Consider the following 22,080-nt stretch of genomic DNA (forward strand, 5'->3'; position numbering starts at 1 on the left):
CAAGTGGATGCAAATCAGGGACTTGGGTACGAGCTCACATTGCTACTATTCACGTTGGAGGGGTCCCTGCTACCCCTTGTTCTCCGCAGAGGAAGAGGCCAAGATTGCGCTCATCTATCACCCTAGGAGACACGGGTTTCACATGAAGGTCACATAAGAACTTAAGCAAGACCCTTAACCTGCAATTGCTGAGCGCTTTGTGTAGTGAGAAAAGCGCCATATAAATGCAAAGAATTCTTATTAAGAAAGATCAAGTCTTTGGACACTTGCGCTCGGTCTGCTCCGCGCTGTAACAAATGCTTCATTTTTCTCAGACTCTCCCGGAGTGCTTCACTCTCAGATGCTATGGTCAGCAGACCTGTTTGAATTGCCCAACACGGGCTTTCCTAATGGTGCAGTTCCTGACTCTCCACTCCACCCCACCACCTTTTTCTCTCAGTGTTTGCACAGTTATGTGTGCCCACGTATGAGCTGTGCCCTTGACTACCAGAAAGTAAACAGCGCTGTTAAAATACCCGATTTTCCCATGATACGTACTGAAATGTGCCAAATGCCCAGCAGATAAAAAAAAGAAAAGGCCAACCCAGCAGCGGTAGATTCGTCTGACAGGAACACTGAATGGTTTGAAGACAAGATGATTACTGCAAACTTTGCATTTCTTCAGCTCCTGCTGCTGTCACTCCTACATGCCTCAGGGATAGCTATGCCCACCGAGGAAGGTGAGTATCCATTAGGAATTGTTCAGCCTAAAAGTGGTGATCAGATCAGAGGGGTTATCGAACTGGGTAGAGTCTCAGCAAACAAAAGAAATTCAAAGTTTCCAGCATGTCGGTGTAATCTGAGTAGGGGCTTTGTCAGGGAGCGTCAGGGTGGACAATTAGCAAAATTAACAAACGCTTTGAGAGTTAGCTACAATATCTGAGGGAGAAATTATTATTATTATACTTACAGTAAAGCTTTTCAAAATGAGTTGCAGGTTGAGCACCATACACAGTAAACATAAACACAATACAAAAGAAAGGGAGAACGTGTAACCGGGTTTATACTTCACGCGACGCTCCTGCAATGCAAACGTTTTACTGTTTATACTTGTAAATCTGGAGGAATCCACCAGGTGGCAGTGCGAGATATCATCACAGTGAGAAGAGGTTCGGCTGCGCTGTGTTGTGAATTGCCTGGAACAGCCATTAAATTCCGAGGACAGCATACCGCAATATCTCTGAAAAGATGTTTAGTGATTAAATCCGTCAATCCAGGGATGTGCTCAATCCAGCAATCCAGCACTGGACACGAGGCAGAAACAATCTCTGGATGGGCATCAGCTCATGGCAAAGGTGAATACACTGTGTGCACAATTATTAGGCAAGTTGTATTTTTGAGGATTAATTTTAATATGGAACAAACACAGTGCTATCAGTCAATCCAAAATGTTAATAAACCTGAATGTTTCACAACGGAAATGTGAGTGTGAACATCATCAGGGGAATACATATGTGCGCACAATTATTAGGCAACTATTAGTGTGCAGATTTATTATGCAACTAAAGGAAAAATGAAAATTTTCCCATCTCACTTGTTTATTTTCATCTGTTATAGTGAGAATAATAAACAAACACCTCAAAATTTACAAATAAACATCTCTGACATTTCAAAAAAAATCAATCAATCAATCAATGACCAATATAGCCACCCTTCTTTCCAATAACAGTCATAAGCCTTTCCATTCATGGAGTCTGTCAGTTTCTTGATCTGTTGACGATCAGCTTTTTGTGGAGCAGTGACTACAGCCTCCCAGACACTCTTCAGAGAGGTGTATTGTTTTTCTCCCCCGTAAATCTAGCGTTTAAGAAGTGCCCACAAGTTCTCGATAGGGTTTAGGTCAGATGAGGAAGGGGGGCCATGTCATTATTCCTTCATCTTTAAGGCCTTTACTGGCTGGCCACGCAGTGGAGAACTTCGATGCAAGTGATGGAGCATTGGCCTGCATAAAAATCATGGTCTTCTTCCTGTATCACTGTTTGAAGAAAGTGTCTTCGAAAAACTGGCAGTAGGTTTGGGAGTTGATTTTGAGTTCATCTTCAATGCAAAAAGGTCCAACTAGCTCATCTTTAAAAATACCAGCTCATACCAGTACCCCACCTCCACGTTGGAGTGGAGCTCTGTGCCCATTACTGATCCACAGGTCCATCCATCTGGTCCATCAAGAGTCACTCTCATCTCATCGGTCCATAAAACCTTTGAAAAAAATCTGTCTTCAGATATTTCTTGGCCCAGTTTTGACGTTTCAACTTATGTTTCTTGTTCAGTGGTGGTTGGGTTTCAGCCCTCCTTACCTTGGCCATGTCTTTGAGCACTGAACACCTTGTACTTCTGGGCACTCCAGGTAGGTTGCAGCTCTGGAATATGAAAGTACTGGAGGATAATGGGTTCCTGGTAGCTTCACGTTTGATTCTTCTCAAATCTTTGGCAGCTAATTTGCGTCTTTTGTTCTCAACACGTTTCTTGCGACCCTGTTGACTATTTGCAACAAAATGTTTGATGGTTCTGTGATCACACACCAATATCTTAGCAATTCCAAAAGTGCTGCATCCCTCTGAAAGACTTTTTACAATTTTTGACTTTTCAGAGTCAGTTAAATCTCTTTTTTGGCCCATTTTGCCTGAGGAAAACTAGCTGCCTAATAATTCTGCACACCTTGATATAGGGTGTTGATCTCCTTAGGCCACACCCTCCCTCATTACACAAATACACATCACCTGACGTGCTTAAATCCAATAAGCATTCAAGTTAATACAGCTTGGAGTTGGAATATACGCATTAAAAATGATGATATGGTCAAAATACTCACTTGCCTAATAATTGTGCACACAGTGTATACATACATATACATACACACTGGCGTCATTTTAGTGTCACCAAAACTGCATATCTTTGGAAGGAAATCTGAGCCCACTGTGGAAACCCAGCAGGAAAACATGTAAACTCCAGGCAGGGAATACCAGCGACGTGACTCCCTGCGAGACAGCAGCGCCACCGCTCTGCCACCGTGTCACCCCCATGTGTGTGAACAGTACTCAATATTTAAATGAAATTAACGATTTATCTGTAAAATGTGACATACACACTTTAATGCATTTCATCATGAAAGTGATATCAAGTAGAAATGTGCAGAGAGTTGGAATATCAGACATTTAATGTGTTCTGTGTGGCGATCCATTGATGTTTGCTACTCCTGTCAGGTCAGGAAGAAGTCCAAGAAGTTCGTAGCGATTAAAAACTGGTATGACGTTTTACGACCGTCTGTTTTAATGATAAAGTAGACTACGAGGTTAAAGTGGACATTTTGAGATTAAAGCCAAAATTTCCAGTATAATCACAAAATAGCAAAGCTATGCATTTATGTGCTCAAGTGAGCCTCCAAACAACGTTTTGGCTAATCGTATTTAGTCACTAACTATGTAGATTGTTGTTAGCTGTTAACTTTTCTCAAACTTTGAAGGTTTCCCAAAGAAATCCACCTCAGGAAGCAGTGGGAGGTCAGGTAGCCCTTAGACGGGATTTTGAGAAAGCTGCCCTGCGATGTGTGCCATGCTAGTTTGGTAACAGACGCTGTACCGGCATCATATGATCAAAGCTACCACTCGCTCACATTAACAAACAAAGGAGGTGTGATGATTCTTTCTGAGGGTCCAGTCAAGGTGGTCAAAGTATCTGAGCGAGTTATCTGACAGTCGACATGAGGACAAACTGTCAGTGTATCTTTGATCAATCAGTTTGGTTCAGATGATGTGTTTTTTCTCAAGTAGCACATCAAGGAAACACAGTTTGAAGTTGACAACCATCATTTCATGCTCATGTCTTCAGTTCTGTCTGTCTTCTACAAACTAAGGCTGCACCGTATTGCCAGACTGAATACTCACAAATTAGAGTGGCAACACACGGAAACAGGTCTGTTTCAAGGATTTTAGATCCTATCCTGTATATATTTAGGCAACTACATTGTGTGTGTGTGTGAAAGAGAGAGATTGAGAGAGGAATGAGTGAAACGTTTTTAGAAATTATTAAGCCAATTTGTATACAATGAAATTGTTTCTTTTTATCATTGAGTGTATCATTTTACTGTTAAAAGAAAGACAAACAAAGATAACGGGCAGTAACTGTGCAAAATTCACAATTGGTATGCCAGTTTGAAAAGATAAGTTTTAAAATGTGTTATTGAATCGAGCTGACGGATATGAGCGGGAAGAGAATTCCCGAGTCGAGGAGCACCAGGAGAGACGCTCGAGCTGCCATAGCACTGAGTCTGACGTGCGGTACAGAAAGTCGAGCTGCAGATGAGGATCTGAGTGCCAGTCTGGAGGAGATCAGTGAGGTGTGGAGAGCTTTAAATGTTCAGAGCGGTGTTTAGTATCGTATTCAGTAGTGAACAGTGAAGTTGAGAGAGAATCGGTGTGATATGTTCAGTGGATTTAGAACAGCAGGTTATCATCCTGGCAGCAGAATTTTGAAGACGTTGTAAGCGATGGATACGTTTTTGTGGGATGACAGATAGAATCGCATTACAGTAATCTGTACGTGAGGTGACTCGGGCATTAACCGATACTTCAGGACTGTTCTGCCCCACATGTTGTTAGCTGTTAGTTGAACTGTTCTCCCCCTTTATCTTCTCATTTATTAACACACCAGTCAGTCACGTCCCACACTCACAGTGGTGCTATAAAAGTCTGTGCAACTCACGTAAAGCACGTAGGTCCCATAATAAACATTTGAATACAATACATCGCATGAGTCTCACGTAGGCACCCCTTTATCTCTTGTTTCGCTCACGTCCAAAGCATATCTTTAGGGTATAGAAACTCTTGGGTCTGGTTAGTTGTGGTACGCAGCAGTTTGAACCTCTGTCTACGCGCTTCTCTTTGTCTCGATCCAACCATGGAAATCACTCGCCTTGTAAGTGTCTTTTAAGGCTTTATTGTTTAATGTGTACTGCCTGCTATGTATTGCTTTGTAAATCATTCTTTATTGTCTTTAGTTGTACTCCTGTAAATACCTGTACGTTTCTTTTGTATATATTTCAGTTCACAACGAGGTACGTCCAGTAAAAGCCTTTAAGAAAGCTCACCCTTGTCGTTTTTATATGGATGTGCCAAGTTGTTTGAGCTCTCTGCGGCCGCGTTGCACGGACAGTGCGGAGTGAGGCCGAAAAAGTAAAGTGTTGCGTAAGAACAGGACGAAGAGATGGAAGAAGGCAGTCCGACAAATGTTACTTATATGGGAGGAATTATTTATTATTAATAATAATAATATAATAATATTATTATTATTTAATAATTGCCATTATTAGTGTATGAATGGATATAAATAATTGCATTTAAACGATTCGACAAAATCTGTTGTATGTAAACGATACTGTTTGAAACGTTATTGTTTTTTCATCAGAAAACCCAGTTTCCACGTCTACCTGTTTTAGTTTAAATGGCACTTTTGCCACTCGCAATATGGTGGATGAGCTGAATTATCGTGTCGACTGGGCAACACAGTGAATGCGGCGTCTACTGTTGTGGTGTTGTGCGTGAGCAGGGCCTTCTTCTCCAGCCTTAGCTCCCTCCTTGCATGTGGTACTACTGGGTTAGGCTCTGTCTTCTCCTGGCGATGAACTTGAGATGAAGTAGAATATCTATATATGTCTGTGCAGAGGACGCGACAAATGAACGCTGCGAACATGTGGCAGCCGTGATGTGTGCACGTACGCATTCTGAGCGTGAAGTATAAACGAGCCCTTAGGAAGTGCGAGAAATGAAATGTGTCCATAATAGGCCCCCTGGTTAGACTTACAGGTCACGAGGTCTCATGTGATGCTGTTGTGCTTCTCTTCTAAGACTCCTTGCTTTTTTCATTTGCTATCTCAAGGTGTTCCCTCCTTCCATATGGACAACGTGATCCAGATCATTGAAGAACTTGAGCGCCTCCACCCGCAATGGGAGATCCTCCACACCGTGCAGCACTTTCGTCAATGGCATGACTACAACAACGCATACCTGGAACATCTTCTGGGCAAGCTGTCCCCTGCCAGTCCAGGCCTGAAACAAGATCCTGAAGAGCCTCAAGGCAACCCGATGGGCCCGAAATTTAGCCCCAGTTATTCTCGTTTCCTTGTGAAGGTCTTAAAGCACCAGGTGATTGGAGATGTGGAGAGTGGTGTGGTTTTAACACCAGATGGAACCTCTGTGGCTGTAGCACCTCTCATAATTGGCTTAGAAGCTGGCCTGAAACGAAACACCTGTGTCATAACAGGCCTGGACAGTCTGATTGCAGCAACTCTTGGGAAAGATCTTGGCTTGTCTCTCCTTAATTTCCACAATGGTCTTCAGAGCAAAGCATTGGGTCCCAATGGCTGTTGGGATAATATTTCTAGGGCCCAGGTTTATGTCCTTCTGGATGATCCTTCTCCAGTGACCGATGCCTTTATAAATGGCGCAATGGACGGAGTGGTTTTGGGTGCCCACCTTTCACAACCTGACAAGCCCAACTCTTACAAACTAAGTGCCTTGTTGAAGGACTACTACGTCTCCAGTGGGACAAAGAAGCCAAAGAGTGACGTGGAGCTGAGGAGCAATTTCAGACGCAGCCTTTTCGCCGCTCTGGTCAATGTCAGTGTCCTGCAAGATCAGGCTCTAACGTCTGTCCTTCTGTACAAGAACCTAAGCAGTGATCCTCATCTGGTGGCTATGAACGAAACACGTCTGCATGACCCAGTGAAGCAAGGCGTACAGGAGTTCTACGAAACATACGTTGGTAAGTTGACAGGTGAAGACCCTCAAAGGAAATCCACAGGGTGACTTCACCTTGCTTCTCCTTTTGTTTCCCCATTCTCTATTATCATTCTGCCTTCTACAAACTTTCTTCCTTTTCATTATGCTTGCATGTCCTTTCTATGTAGAGATGTGGTGGCCATTTCCATGTTCTTCACTAATTTACCTTCCATCAGTGAATCCTGCTCTCCGTTACTCCTTAGTCCATTGTGCTCCTGTCTTCTATTCTCCTTTACCACATGTGTATTCTCTATTACACCTTGATTCTATTGTCAAGCCGTTTCTCCATTTGTTCTCCAATAAAACTCCATTGTTAGATAATAAATGTTTAATTGTTCTGCTGTTGTGAATATCTGGGCATCCTGCAATGCAAAGGTGGCTCCTCATTTAGCGCCTCATCCTTCAAATGGACTATTTGATCGTCTGTCTCTTGTACACACAAACATTCCCACCTCATTCATTTGACGTACACTTTGCTTTGTCCTCCCCCTTACGTCTTACTGCTGCCATTTGCTTAATCTTCAGGTTTGCCTTTCCTCGTATTCTTCACATTACTTCAAATGAGTACACAGGCAATCCTAGCACCGAGAAACGATGAAGTCAAACAAATTAACATGAAAATTGTCGATTGGTTACACGGCAAATTGGTTAAATGCGTATCAATAGACTCGCTGAAACAGTTGGTGGTGATCGTGCAGAAGATGAAAACATCAACTTACAACATCACGAAGAAAATCTACAACCATTAACACCGTCCGGAATACTGTTGAAGGAAGGATGTATCGTAATGTTATTGTGTAATTTATGTCTGAGTGATGAGCTATAGAATAGGACGAGATTAGTTGTATTTAACAGCAGACAAGAAAGGTAATGTAGTACATCTTTTGCAGATAACATTAGACACCAAAAGAGATCTCGATATGCCATTCGTATTAAAACATTAACAGTTTCCCATTAGAAGAGCTTTTGCTGGGACAACAAATCCCAGGGACAAACATTCGAAAAAGTCGGTTTGTTTATTAGAGAGAAAGAAACGGAATTCACTCACGGGCAGATATACGTTGTGTTATCACGATGAAAGTCCAAACACAGAATCAAAATTTATTGCGATATTGAAGAAAATTTAATTTAAAAAACTGTAAAAGCGTAAATTTAAAAAGTATTTGCTTGTTAATTTCAAAGCCAAACAGAACAAAAACGTATAACGTAACGAATAACTCTAACGCAACATGAAACAGAATTTTCTTTCAATATATTACGTTTTACTATTTTTTTTACTATGGTTAATTACTTGATGTAATGTAAAATAGTTAGTTCTATTATGCATATTGTGGAAGCCAGCCCCGGACACACACAGACAGATAGACAGACAGACAACTCATATTTTTATTCATATTAAAGTTCACAGCACACAGTGCCCCTGCACTAATCACCCTCTTTCAAGTCCTTCCAAAGGTCCTTCACTGCCTCCACTCCTCTCTGCCAAGTTCAGTCCTCTTCCTCCCGACTGCAGCTCCCGAACGGAGGGAGGCGGCCCCTTTTATTCCCACCCAGACGTGCTCCAGGTGCCTCCTGACGAGCTTCCTGCGGCACTTCCTGGTGTGGCGGAAGTGGTGCATGAGCACCCGGAAGCACTCTGGGCGTCCCTGGTATTCCTTCAGCCAGCACCTCTGGGTGTGGCGGAAGTGCTTACGTCCAGGGCTTCACAGGCGTCAGGGCGCCCCCTGGCGGTGACCATTGGCCCCTATAGGGTTGAGCTTCCATGTTCCGTTCCCGTGGCCCCCATACAAACCAGGGTGGCTGCCTTCTCGTGGTCCGGAGGAGATGGCGTAGTCAACACAAACCCGGCTGGACACAACCCCAAAACCGCCGACCACAATATGTAACAATTCCCATGAAAATAACAATCTGTTTAAATTGTACCTCCGCTTCCCCATATGCGAGTGGCAGATCCGTGATGTGGCTAGTGCATAGCGCCCGCCCAGGGGGTTGCCGAGTAAAGCGATCAGAGGGCAGAGCCCCCTAGTCTTTCACACGTTTTCCAGTTCCTTCATGGCCTTCACATTTATCATATCTGTCTTTATGTGAATCACTTGTCTTTATTTTCGACTGTTTTCATATTTCTACTCCTTCTTCTATTTCTGCCATTGCTCATACCTTCCTATTTTGTATTTCTTCTGCATTCTCATATTTGTTCACTTCTGACTTCCCTCCAATGTGCTCTTATTCTTCATAATATTCTTTATACTCCAGTTTCATTTCAGGTAAGATGGGCACAAACTATGGCACTTTACCCAGAGCCCCAAACATCCAAGTGCTTCTTCAAATCAGCTCAAAGTAGAATTGAATGTTTTATTGTTAATACTCGCAAGGTATGTTTTGATTAAATCTTTGTGGAAATTCTAGAGTCAAAACTTTAAAGAGGAACATAAGGCATTTTAACAAGTATTAAAATAGTAACCCTTTCCCTGGTGCCCAATAAATTCAACATGTTGAAGAAATTCAGGCTCCTGGATAAATTGCCCACCACGGCCTGCTCATTCAGCCCCATAATCACCCCCTGTCTCTAATGGGCTCTCTCTCTTACCCCCTTTACTACTTACTGTGGTGAGCATCAGTGGCACAAAAATGGCTGACGTTGCATGGTGCCAGGTGGGTGCCACATATTAGTGGTGGTTGAAATGACTCCCCGCTCACTATGAAAAGTGCTTTAAGTAGTGAGAAACACGCTATATAAATGTAAAGAATTATTATTACTATTTTTATTAGAATGTAACAGGTATTGAGTTTTTCCATTTTTTGACTTTTCACCATCATCATGATTTTCATTTTACTTTTCCAGACATTCTGGTCATTTACCTCATTATTTCCAAATGAGCACTTTGGTGGGTCCGGCGCTGAAGGGGCTGAGCCTTTCATTGTTGTTTTGCCCCAGCTGGGGTCCTTCTCTTCTTGTTGTTAATTGTCACTATTAGAATACAATTAAGGAAGTAGCCACACGGAAAAAAAGTCCAAATTAATTGGAAAACAACAATAGAGTTAAGTGTTTAAGACTACTGTATAGTCAGTCAGTCATTTCCCAACCCGCTATATCCTAACACAGGGTCACGAGGGTCTGCTGGAGAAATCCCAGCCAGCACAGGGCACAAGGAAGGAACAAATCCCCGGGCAGGGTGCCAGCCCACCGTAGGGCACACACACACACACACAGACACCAAGCACACTTTAGGACTGCCAGTTCACCAAACCTGCATATCTTTGGACTGTGGGAGGAAACCCACATGCAAACTCAAGGGAAGGGAACCCAGGTCTCCTAACTGCGAGGCAGCAGTGCTACCCACTGTGCCACTGTGCCACCCTTGTTTAACTCTCTGAGTGCTGAATATTTTTTCTAAAAAACTCAGTTTTCTGAGAAGCACGCAAAGCAATCGTTTCACACATAAATCAACAGAAAACATTTGTTGCTACGTGTCGTGGTTGCTGTTGGTGCATATTCTGCATCTCTGGCGGCAATGGCTGCATGGGGCACCTCAATGGACAGCAGGCATGCATGGTGGGCCTGCTGCCTGGCTGTCTTTACACAGCAGGTGGGTGGTTGGTGGTGGTCGCAGTGTAACGCAATATCTGGTGGTCCTCCCAGGCGAATGCTGCTGTAGGTGCATCAGCTCCATGAAAATGTTCAGTACCACAATCAGCTGGGGACCGATCAGATGATACCGGCACCTCACTTTTGTCCATCTCCAGATCACTTGTTTTAAACGAAACTAAGTAAAACTTCCATGGAGTATTTTGCTTTGCACATTTGTTTTGGTCTCTCGCCAGATGTCGATGCCATTTTAGAGGTTGTTTGCTCTTCGCTGCTCACACATGCGTAGGAAATCGAGGTCAAATCAACAAAGCTATGTAACTTTCCTTCTAGTAAAGAGAGTCAAACTTAAACATAAGAGCACGTTTTGCCACAGCTTACAGCTAATTACCATCCTCTATCCCTGAATTTTGATAAAGTCAACATCAGTCCTGAAAGAGTTAAGACTATAGCAGAAATATAAATATTTCTAAATGTCTTAGGAATATAAAAATCACACTGATGCTTCTTTTCTGAATGCAGAAGGGGAAAAAAAACTTAATTCAGTGACATCAATTAGAGATAAAATGACTCAGATTGTGAAACTGGTTAGAGCAGAAAACTGAAGCCCCCTGTCGGCCCCACTGCTGAGTTTTAGAGCCAGTGACTTGGACGAGCTGCTCTGTATTCTAATTCTGGAACGTTCTCCTGCACACGTGACGTCCTTTGTGATTCCTTTTCCTTTGCCTGACTTGTGCACCCTTTTTCTCTAATCTCTAGAATGTCCTAATATTATCCCCCGCTGCATGTGGGGGGCTCAGCCCTACAAAGGGACCCCGACCAATCTGACCCTGCCTCTCAAGTTTGTCTACATCCACCATACATATGAGCCCGGCCAGCCCTGCACCACGTTTGAACAATGTGCCGCAGACATGAGGAGCATGCAGAGGTTCCACCAGAATGACCGTCAGTGGGATGACATCGGCTACAGGTGACTTGGTGTAACTGTTGATGTCCAGGCCATAAGTGACAACTTGTAAATGATTCAGTAATGAAAGAAAGAAAGATTACTCAAGTGAAAGAGGTGTCAGAGATTTCATGAAACTCATCAGTAGTACTAGGGTGTTGTACCATCTTAGCCATTGTAGATGTAGTGAGAGGTCAAGAAAATGACACCTTTTATTGGCTAACTAGAACGATTACAATATACAATCAATTGATTCCATCTCGCCTGAAGAAGGGGCCTGAGTTGCCTCAAAGCTTGCATATTGTAACCTTTTAAGTTAGCCAATAAAAGGGGTCAATTTGTTTGACTTCACACAACATGAAACTCATCAGGAAATAATGAGACCATCCGTCGATCATAACACAAGCAGTAGTGTCCGTCTTAATAATCAAGATGGTGTTTTACTGTCTGCTACTTTTTGCTCAATGAAGTAAGAAGCAAGAACGGCTACGACAAATATTTTAGTATTTATTGGGACACACGGTGGTGCAGTGGTAGCTCTGCTGACTCCCAGTATGGAGATCAGGGTCCGTGTCCCGGGTTCTCCCTGCATGGAGTTTGTGTGTTCTCCCCGTGTCTGCGTGGGTTTCCTCCCACAGTCCAAAAGACACTCCGGTTGGCAATGCTAAGTTGGCCCTGGTGTGTGTTTGGTGTGTAAGTGTGCCATGGACTGGTGCCCTCTCCAGGGTTTGATCCTGCCTTGCACCCTGTGCTGGCTGGGAGAGGCTCCAGCACCCCTGCAACCCTGGTCTGGATTAAGTGGGTTGGAAAGCGACGTGGCATTTCTTTCTTAAAGAAATCTTTAAATCAATTTATTTTATATATTTATATCATGTTCTGTTTTATCATTTTATTTTGTGTTGAAATTTTTTTCATGCTTTGTACTTAGACACCTGCTGTGTGAACCAGCACTGAAATAAAAATCCTTAAATCTTTCAGCCATATTATTATGTAAATGTTTAGCTATTAGGGCAGCATGGTGACGCAGTGGTAGCACTGCTGCCTCGCAGTTAGGAGACCTGAGTTCGCTTCCCGGGTCCTCCCTGCGTGGAGTTTGCATGTTCTCCCCGTGTCTGCGTGGGTTTCCTCCCACAGTCCAAAGACATGCAGGTTAGGTGGATTGGCGATTCTAAATTGGCCCTAGTGTGTGTGCTTGGTGTGTTTGTGTGTGTCCTGCGGTGGGTTGGCACCCTGCCCAGGATTGGTTCCTGCCTTGTGCCCTTTGTTGGCTGGGATTGGCTCCAGCAGACCCCCGTGACCCTGTATTCGGATTCAACGGGTTAGAAAATGGATGGTTGGATGGATGTTTAGCTATTAGGCCATGCTAACCCATTTATGTCTCTTTTTTTTTTTTTTGCAGCTTTGTGGTTGGCTCCGACGGCTATCTCTATGAGGGGCGTGGATGGTTCTGGGTGGGTGCCCACACAAAGGGACACAACTCTTTGGGTTATGGAGTAAGCTTTATTGGCAACTACATGGAAGAGATTCCAGCAGGCTTTACTCTTTCTCTGGTCAGAGACAGTTTTACTACATGTGCAGTTCGAAAAGGTCACCTCGTCCCCAACTATACTATACATGGCCACCGACAGCTGGTGGCTACAAGCTGCCCGGGTGACGCATTATTTTCAGAGATATCCACCTGGAAACACTTCAAGGTAAGAAGGCACAGGAGACTGGCGGGGTTCAGGACTTAGCGTCTGTGATAAGTGAAACGCTGCTGCCACCTACAAGACACTTTGTCGCTAGCACCCCACGGAATGGCAAGCAAATGAATTTTTAAGCATCTATCAAACTTTTATTGTAATCATAGCTTACAATGTCCTCAAATACTCCAAAAATATCAGTTTTGACAAAATGTAAATATGGTTTTAATGGGGTCGATAATACTTGTGCCCCACAACAATGGTTTGATTTTCTACCGGAGGGGTCCGCATGCATTTTCCTCTGGATATTCCTTAACTTGGGCGGCACGGTGGCGCAGTGGGTAGCGCTGCTGCCTCACAGTTAGGAGACCTGTGGGTTCACTTCCCTGCGTGGAGTTTGCATGTTCTCCCCGTGTCTGTGTGGGTTTCTTCCCACAGTCCAAAGACATGCAGGTTAGGTGCCTTGGCGAATCTAATTTGTCCCATGTGTGTGCCCTGCGGTGGGCTGGCACCCTGCCCGGGGTTTGTTTCCTGCCTTGCGCCCTGTGTTGGCTGGGATTGGCTCCAGCAGACCCCCGTGACCCTCTAGTTTGGATATAGTGGGTTGGATACTGGATGGATGGATGGATATTCCTTAACTCACTCCAATATGTGCATTGTGCATTGATTGATTGCTCTAAATAGGCTTTGTCTTAGTTAGGGTGATTTTAATCTTGATTCCTTCTTTTAGATCCACAATAGGCTTGAGCCCCCACCCGACACCATCAGAGTTACAAAGGAGGGCACAGAAAATGAATACGTTAATGAGTTTGATGGGAAGTAAATCGATTACTTTAAGCTGTAAACAACTTTATCTAAAAACACTTAATAATCACCCACCTTTTTTTATAGCAGACACCACTCAGGGGTGCTTTACTCGTAGATGATTAGCGCATCTTCTAAATTCACTCTTCACGTCTGGAGCAAAAGAACGTTGAATGACTTGTTCAGTGTCCTCTATGCCATACTGCATAGAATGCAATTACAATGGCTTTAAAAAGTTGAGTACATAGTTGGAAGAGGATTCCATTCCTTTGTATTACTTGGCATTATTACCATGAATGCGATTCTCTCTGTCTCCACTAGGTGTCATCAAGTATGAAATTCATCCATCCATCCTCCAACCCGCTGAACCTGAACACAGGGTCACGGGGGTCTGCTGGAGCCAATCCCAGCCAACACAGGGCACAAGGCAGGAACCAATCCTGGGCAGGGTGCCAACCCACACAAACACACCAAGCGCCAATTTAGAATCGCCAATCTACCTAACCTGCATGTCTTTGGATCATGGAAGGAAACCGGAGCGGCCGGAGAAAATGCAAACTCCACGCAGGGAGGACCCGGGAAGCGAACCTGGGTCTCCTAACTGTGAGGCAGCAGCGCTACCACTGCGCCACCGTGCCGCCCGTATGAAATTCACTGTTATGTTAAAAGGTTAAGTTGCTTTCTCTTTACAGATTAGGCCTCAATGTAGATAAGTCTGGTTTACCTGGCAGATTTAAGGCATGGATATACCAGCATGGCATCTTGCCACGGATTCTTTGGCCGCTGTTGCTGTACGAAGTGTCGATGTCTACAGTAGAGGCCCTGGAGAGGAAGATCAGCTGTCATCTTCGAAGATGGGTTGGCCTGCCTCTCAGTCTAACGAGTGTAGCACTATATGGCAGGAGTAATAAGCTTCAGCTTCCTATCAGCAGCCTGGAGGAGGAGTTCAGGGTTTCTCGTATAAGAGAGGCCCTAGTCTACCAAGGCTCTGGAGATTCTAGAGTAACAGCAGTAGGTATTGAAGTGCGAACAGGAAGGAAGTGGAGAGCACAAGAGGGACTGGAGGTGGCAGAGTCTCGGCTTAGACACAAGGCACTTGTGGGCACAGTGGCAACGGGGCGAGCAGGACTGGGAGCAATCCTAAAGCCACAGTACAACAAGGCTCAGGGCAAGGCGAGACGAGGATTGGTCCTAGAGGAAGTGCGAGCAGGTGTTGAGGAGGTGAGGACCAGCAGGGCGACGAGCATGCGGCAGCAAAGGGCATGGACGAGGTGGGAAGGAGCGCTGGAGAGGAAGTTTACCTGGAACGACATCTGGAAGGCAGAGCCACAGCGTATTAAGTTCCTGGTCCAAGCTGTGTATGTTTGGGGTAAGAGTGAAGTTCCAACGTGTCCACTCTGTCCTGGACGAGGATCCCTGGACCATATTCTGAGTAGCTGCCCATCTGCCCTTGGAGAGGGCTGATACCGTTGGCGACACGATCGGGTCCTAAAGTGTATAGCAGAGACCATTTCACATGCAGTGGCCAACAACAAATATGAAGAATTGCCTTCATAAGGGCTGGTGAGCAGGCGCAAGCAGCAAGGCCTCCTTTCATCTTCAGCAGACTGGGAGCTGCGGGTTGACCTGGGCAGGCAGCTCAAGTTCCCGGAATTTGTAACATCAACCTCATTGAGACCCGATATAGTTTTAACATCTGCATCGTCCAAGCACTGCGGTGGGTTGGCACCCTGCCCAGGATTGGTTCCTGCCTTGTGCCCTGTGTTGGCTGGGATTGGGTCCAGCGGACCCCCGTGACCCTGTATTCGGATTCAGCGGGTTAGAAAATGGATGGATGGATGGATGGATCGTCCAAGCAAGTCCTTTTGCTGGAACTGACAGTCCCATGGGAGGACCGCATGGAAGAGGCAAATGAGCGTAAGCGGCTCAAGTATCAGGAGCTCATTGAGGACTGCCGAAGGAAGGGCTGGAAGGCTTGCTGTGAGCCCATAGAAGTAGGGTGCAGAGGATTTGCCGCTCGATCCCTGTGTAAGATCTTTGCCAGGCTTGGAATCACAGGAGCTGCAAAGAGGAGAGCCATTAAGTCCATCACAGAAGCCGCAGAAAGAGTCTCGAGGTGGATTTGGATCAAGAGGTCCGCAAAGTGGGCCAGTGCTGCTGGGACACAAGTTGGGGTGTGATCAACCCCGGCTGGGTCACCTGAGAGAGGGTGTCTGATGTTGTGAGACCCGAAACACCTGATGATCTCAGGAAACATCACTGATGATGTGTCCCAGCGCATCCAGAGATGTATCTAAATACTAATGAACTTTTTTTTCAACAATAAAGAGAGGTGCCCTCTGCTACTCTTCTCTGGTCTCATTCACACATAAATTGCAAAAGTGACTACAACAACAAGGAATGCACCGTCAGTCGAAAGAAAAATAGGAAGTTCTGAAATCTCTTTGCCTCACTAAGCTCCTGTGCTCTGACGAGTGAATAACGTGCTCTCAGCCGTAGATCATTTAGAACCATTGATTCTATGGCCACCTGATCGTGGTGGAGAGGTCTGTGTAACCCTGTGACCCTTGGAGTTATGTTCTATGGGCTTCCCAAGGCAAATTGGTCCCAGGTTCAAAAGCCCCCTGACTCAAGCAAAGCCATAAATTTAAAAAGAGTACCCCACCTGGTATGGGAGAGTGTCCGGTGGCCGGGCCTGCCACAGAGCTTGGTCAGGGACAGCCCGAATTTGCCACATGAGACTGCTCCCCTGCGGGCCCACCACCACCCATCACGTGTAGGAGGAATAGGAGCCAGGTACAATCTGATTTCAGACATCTGATATGGATGCGGGTGTCGCAGTGGTAGCGCTGCTGCCTCGCAGTTAGGAGACCCGGGTTCGCTTCCTGGGTCCTCCCTGCGTGGAGTTTGCATGTTCTCCCCGTGTCTGCGTGGGTTTCCTCCCACAATCCAAAGACATGCTGGTTAGGTGGATTGGCGATTCTAAATTGGCCCTGGTGTGTGCTTGGTGTTTGTGTGTGTCCTGCGGTGGGTTGGCACCCTGCCCAGGATTGGTTCCTGCCTTGTGCCCTGTGTTGGCTGGGATTGGCTCCAGCAGACCCCCGTGACCCCCGCGGGTTAGAAAATGGATGGATGGATGGGTGATATGGATGCTTCCTGGACCCCTCCCTGTGGAGGTTTAACGGGCACAACTCGCTGGGAGGAGACCCCAGATGCCCTAGGAGTGCCTTGGGATCCCACACTATGAGTTAGTGAGTGTGACTGGGGGAAAAAGACGTATGGCTCTCACTGCTAAGACTGTTGACACTCGAACTCGGCTTCAGATAAGTGGTGGAAAATAAATGAATGAATACTATGGTCCATCTTTATAAAATTATTTTTATAGTTAAGGCACTAACAAGCATTAGAATGCACTAACCATTGTATATTATATGCTGGTCAGGTGGATTGGTGATGTTAAATCGGCCCAGGTGCACATGCGTGTTGAGGTTTGGAAAATGAATGGATGAGTGTGTCTGTGAGTGAACCCTCTGAAGAATAAATGCCTTGTTTGAGTTTTGGTCCTGCGTTGAGCTCAGGGCTGCCTGGATAGACTTTGACCCTCCGGCGACATTAATACAGATTAAGCTGCACTGAGTGTATTATAGAAATGTAAAATATTACAATCACTTTCTTAGCACATTTCAATCATCTGAGCTGCACATTTCGGAAATAAAGAGAATTTTTCCCAGCAAAGCTTTTGCCACCAACACCCCTTCAAAAAGTGTCCACTCTAAAGGAGAGTCTCTGTCTTTTCAAGCCATCACACAGCTGCACCTCACAAATACGCCATCTGCTTTATCATTCAGATTTATGTCATTTTAGTTCAAAGCATAACGTCTCTGAACCCCGAGAGACTTTACCTCAAGATGAGCATTCTGCTATTGTCTGTATTGCATTGTCAAAAGGAGGAGTTGACGATGGTAACCAACTGTACACTGTGAAAAAAACAACTGTTATGCTTTAGTTGGACTATCGTTGCTAGAAGGAAAGTTAGCTTCATTGGTCTGACCGAGATTTCCTGTGGTCATGTGAGTAGCAAGGCATAAACAGCAGCAAAAATGGCACTGACATCTGGTGAGAGATCAAAGTGATTGCATAAAGCAAACTACTGTGTTGGACGACGTTTTGCCGATTACAGTAATCCCTCGCTATATCGCGCTTTGACTTTCGCGGCTTCACTCTATCGCGGATTTTAAATGTAAGCATATCTAAATATATATCATGGATTTTTCGCTGGTTCGCCGCTTTCTGCAGACAATGGGTCTTTTAATTTAGGTTACGTGCTTCCTCAGTTTGTTTGCCCAGTTGATTTCATACAAGGGATGCTATTGGCGGTTGGCTTAGAAGCTACCCAATCAGAGCATGTATTACATATTAACTAAAACTCCTCAATGCTATACGATGTGCTTACCGCGCTGTGCTTGTTTGCTTCTCTCTATCTTTCTCACTCTCTCTGCCTGACGGAGGGGCTGTGAGCAGAGGGGCTGTTTGCACAGAGGACACGGACGCTCTTCTACAAAATGCCGCTTTATCGGGTGCTTCTGTATACGTAAAAGCACGTATTGATTTTTTGATTGTTTGCTTTTCTTAGCGAGCGCTCTCTCTGGCATTCTCTGCTCCTGTCGGAGCTCCTTTAAAGATATGTTTTCTTTCTTTTAATTGTGAGAAAGAACTGTCATCTCTGTCTTGTAATGGAGCACAGTTTAAACGTTTGACTAAAGGGTGTTATTTCATGTCTAGTGGGCTCTAATAATGTTAACAGGGTGGGAGAGTTTATAAGGGCTTAAAATATATAAAAATAACCACACAAACATATGGTTTCTACTTTGCGGATTTTCACCTATCGCGGGGGTCTGGAACGCAACCCCCGCGATCGAGGAGGGATTACTGTATCTCTGAACTGAACTATGACTTGTCTGGCTCCGATTTTGATACAAGTGATCGAAAACGATTGTGAGGTTCCAGCTTCAGTTGAGTGGGCCCCAGCTAATCATGGTGCTAATCGGGTTCATGCATGTAGCTGATACACCTATGCCAATGTTCGCCAGGGAGGAGTGCCACTTAACGATGATAAGAGGTAGAAAGAAACTAGATTGCAATGCACTGCGACCGTGACCGCTGCTGCTGCTGCCCGAGCCATGCCTATAGGCTAACTAGGCTTCAGTCTTAGGGCCTCAAGATCAAGAGGGGCCTACAATCAAATTGGTAGCAATTTGAACAAACTTAAAAATGGGAGGTGAAAGGGCCTCATAAGTGGAATAGCCTCGGGCCTCTTCTCATCTAAATCTGGCCCTGCATGCGAAGACAGCCTGGCACAAACCTGCCGCACATTCTTGTCAAACTGGCAGCCACAGCGTGCAGCAACAGACGTCTTATTTTGATTTCTGTGTGAAACCATTGCTTTTCAGAAACTGCTTTTTGAAAAAATATTCAGCCCTCAAAGAGTTAATGTGTTTGAATTCTTATTATCATTTTAGGATGCCTATAAATCTTGACTTAAGGAGCATTTTGGGATAAATATAGTTTTTATTAAATAATTGGCCAACGTTTTTTTTTTTCCATTCAGATATAAACTCACAGACTAAAGTGAGGAACCAACGGTGTACACAACATCAATCCCTAACCATTATTCTTTAAAATGTGATATAACGCCTTCCTTTATACAAACCCCCAAGTGGACATCACAGAGTAGAAATGGAAAACGGATGGAAAGATTATTTCTGATTGTCTGCTTTGTAACAGAGATGTTATTATAAAGCAGACAATAGGAAACCTTTCCGTCCATTTTTCCATTTCTACTCTGTGAGGTCCAGTTGCGGGTTTCAGATACTTTAAATTACAGTTCAACACTTGCCTGATAACTACTTTCTCAAAGGTGTGAGTGAAAATATGATAGAAAACCAAGCAGTCACTCTATTTATGTATTTATGTTTGTAATTTTCAATTACAGAGGAACAGGGAGAAGGAGACTGCCTCTTAATTTCAGACGCAAACTTGCCATCGAATCTTAATGAGATAGCAGACCATACAGTAATGCAGACCCCCATACCTCCTCATTGAATGTAATGCATGCTTTATTGGGGTGTTTGAGAAGACCAAAGAGGAAACCCCATGAAGACTCTGAAGAACCAAAAGAGAGGACTTGGGAGGAAATGAACCTGAAGTTGTTAGGCAGCAGCGTCAACCGCAGAGCAAACCAAAATGTTAACATCGACTGTACATTCTCTTAAAATGGATTGTACTTACAGGACCATGAAATAAGTTTATTTTTTACTCTATTACTGTTTTATTGTTTATTTTTTTTTCTTTCTCTCTCCCAGGATGTCCAGAAGATTCACCAGCAGAAGTCTAAATAGAGAAAGCGTTTACGCAATGAAGCCTGCATCAGATGGACAGGATTTCTAGACGGTTACGAGCTCTCTGGTCTTTTCAAAGTTGTAATAAAAAAAGTGGAAATTTAGAAATGTGGTCCTGCAGTAAACGCTAATTTCATATTAGTAAACGAGGACATGGCAAATATGGAGAGGCCGTGAAGCCTGGCAGGGCCATCTTACCAGCATTCTAGGGGTGTGTTTGGCCTAGAGCTGACCAACAACACGCAGGGCTGGTTACGTCAAACGCTGTTACTAGTATAAACTTGCGCACAATTTTAATAAAAATAATGTTAACATACACCGGATTTTCTCATTACAGTATTCAGCTACATTTTTGCAAGATAACGATATAATCTATTAAAAAAGTGTGCCGTGATCTCTTCCACTCATGGCGTCGACAGCGATACGGCTAAACCAGTAATCAAACGTTGCTGTGCGTTCCACTACCAAACACTTCCCGCGCTGTTTCAACGAGGCCTACCGTAGCAAAATGAACCAAAGAGTCGACTAAGAAACGATGGTTGGCTCTCCGGACATGAAGGAGTCATAAGTGACAAGCAATCAGTTATTCCCAAGTGAAAACAGAAGTCAACCCAGCGACTAATGGGCTCTACCTATTTTAGGAAGGGATTACACTGGCAACCCTTTTTGGGTGATGAAGGTGGACTATGAAATGTTTTCAAAGTTGTACATGGATGGAACTTGACCTTGAAGAGGGATTTTGAAAGGGTTCCTCTTAGAAGCATTTATATATATATATATAAACTCATCAAAAAAGAAACGTCCCTTTTTCAGGACTGTGTATTTCAACAATAATGTTTTAAAAATCCAAATAACTTTCCAGATCTTCATTGTAAAGGGTTTAAACAATGTTTTCCATGCATGTTCAATTAACCATAATCAATGAATTAACATGCACCTGTGGAAAGGTCATTAAGACTGCTTACAGAAAGTTGGCATTTAAGGTCACAGTTCTAAAAACGCAGGACACTAAAGAGACTTGTCTACCGACTGTGAAAGATGCCCAGGGTCCCTGCTCATCTGCGTGAACGTGCATTAGGCCTGCTGCAGGGAGGCATGAGGACTGCTGAATAAATTGCCATGTCCGCACTGTGAGACGCCTAAGACAGCGCTACAGGGAGACAGGAAGGACAGCTGATCATCCTCGCAGTGGAAGACCACGTGTAACAACACCTGCACAGGATCGGTACATCCGAATATCACACCTGCGTGACAGGTACAGGATGGCCACAACAACTGCCGAGTCACACCAGGAACACACAATCCCTCCATCAGTGCTCAGACTGTCCGCAATAGGCTGAGAGAGGCTGGACTGAGGGCTTGTAGGCCTGTTGTAAGGCAGGTCCTTTACCAAACATCACCAGCAACAACTCCCCTATGGGCACAAACCCACCTTCACTGGACCAGACAGGAGTGGCAAAAAGTGCTCTTCACTGATGAGTCACGGTTTTGTCTCACCAGGGGTGATGGACGGATTCGTATTTATCGTCAAAGGAATTGAGCACGTCTGGGACCTGTTGGATCGCAGGGTGAGGGCTAGGGCCATTCCCCCCAGAAATGTCCAGGAACTTGCAGGTGCCTTGGTGGAAGAGTGGGGTAACATCTCACAGCAAGACCTGACAAATCGGGTCGAGTCCATGAGGAGGAGATGCACTGCAGTACTTCAAGCAGCTGGTGGCCACACCACATACTGACTGGTACTTTGGATTTTGAGCCTCCCTTCATTCAGGGACACACTGTGAAACATTTTTAGTTGATGTCTTATGGTGTTGACTCTTTTAGTGTTCATACAAATATTTACATATTAAGTTTA

General features: G+C 44.6%; 1 protein-coding gene across 1 annotated transcript; it reads left to right on the top strand.

The window, feature by feature from the left end:
• The first annotated feature begins 482 nt into the window (after positions 1-482).
• LOC120539999 (N-acetylmuramoyl-L-alanine amidase-like) lies at positions 483-20,545 on the top strand. The gene is made up of 5 exons (XM_039770428.1): positions 483-719; positions 5,911-6,795; positions 11,158-11,368; positions 12,744-13,038; positions 20,193-20,545. The coding sequence occupies exons 1-5, from the start codon at positions 635-637 to the stop codon at positions 20,226-20,228; spliced, it is 1,512 nt and encodes a 503-aa protein (XP_039626362.1). The 5' UTR covers positions 483-634; the 3' UTR covers positions 20,229-20,545.
• Positions 20,546-22,080: the final 1,535 nt, after the last annotated feature.

Source organism: Polypterus senegalus, chromosome 12 (assembly GCF_016835505.1).
Source record: "Polypterus senegalus isolate Bchr_013 chromosome 12, ASM1683550v1, whole genome shotgun sequence".
In the NCBI taxonomy this organism is placed as follows: Eukaryota; Metazoa; Chordata; class Cladistia; order Polypteriformes; family Polypteridae; genus Polypterus; species Polypterus senegalus.